The sequence below is a fragment of the Penaeus monodon genome, chromosome 23 (assembly GCF_015228065.2).
Source record: "Penaeus monodon isolate SGIC_2016 chromosome 23, NSTDA_Pmon_1, whole genome shotgun sequence".
Taxonomy (NCBI): domain Eukaryota; kingdom Metazoa; phylum Arthropoda; class Malacostraca; order Decapoda; family Penaeidae; genus Penaeus; species Penaeus monodon.
Genome location: NC_051408.1, coordinates 15843767 through 15844286, shown reverse-complemented (window position 1 = coordinate 15844286; position 520 = coordinate 15843767). Strand labels below are relative to the sequence as shown.

At 35.6% G+C, this 520-nt stretch overlaps 1 protein-coding gene across 6 annotated transcripts in view; it reads right to left on the bottom strand.

The window, feature by feature from the left end:
- LOC119587818 (inosine-5'-monophosphate dehydrogenase 1b-like) overlaps positions 1–520 on the bottom strand; it is a 51071-nt gene that overhangs the window by 39493 nt on the left and 11058 nt on the right. Inside the window, exon 11 of one of the 6 annotated variants that reach the window (XM_037936522.1) lies at positions 162–304. The exons of the other annotated variants lie outside the window; for them this stretch is intronic. Within the exon in view, the coding sequence (XP_037792450.1) occupies positions 199–304 (106 nt within the window). The 3' untranslated portion in view covers positions 162–198. Of the gene's footprint in view, positions 1–161; positions 305–520 lie in introns of those variants that run through there. 6 annotated transcript variants of the gene reach the window in all.

Genomic DNA, 520 nt, shown 5'->3' with positions numbered 1-520 from the left:
TGTACAGAAGGTTTAAATGCAAGAAAACTGTTACCAGAAAAATAACTAATGTAAATAAAAGCTATTACTTGTACCCTAAAGCCTATGAGACATACAAATGTAACTTACAAACTATGGACATTGTTAGCTCTTTAGCTGTACAACATACACTGGGACGCAGACACGCTAACTACTGTAAAACTGGTTTACAGGTTAGTCTTACCCCCCTAAATACATGATACAGTTAGGACTGTGGGCCACTGATGCAGGGTTACTTGGGCCTGACTGCATTTTGCATGCACAGTTGACCCCACTAGGAGGGCCGCTGAACACAATTATTGGTTAGTTTATCACAGGTTAAAACTGTCAAAGGAAACCTTTTAAAGTCCAAACGCATTTTGTTTGTGATTATCATACAGCTCTTAAAAACTAAAAATATGATTACAGTCTTCTAAATATAACTTTACACAATGATCAACATGCAAAAGACTGCATATATTATCACTGTTGTCTAAAATTATATCATGTATTAGTATGTCAT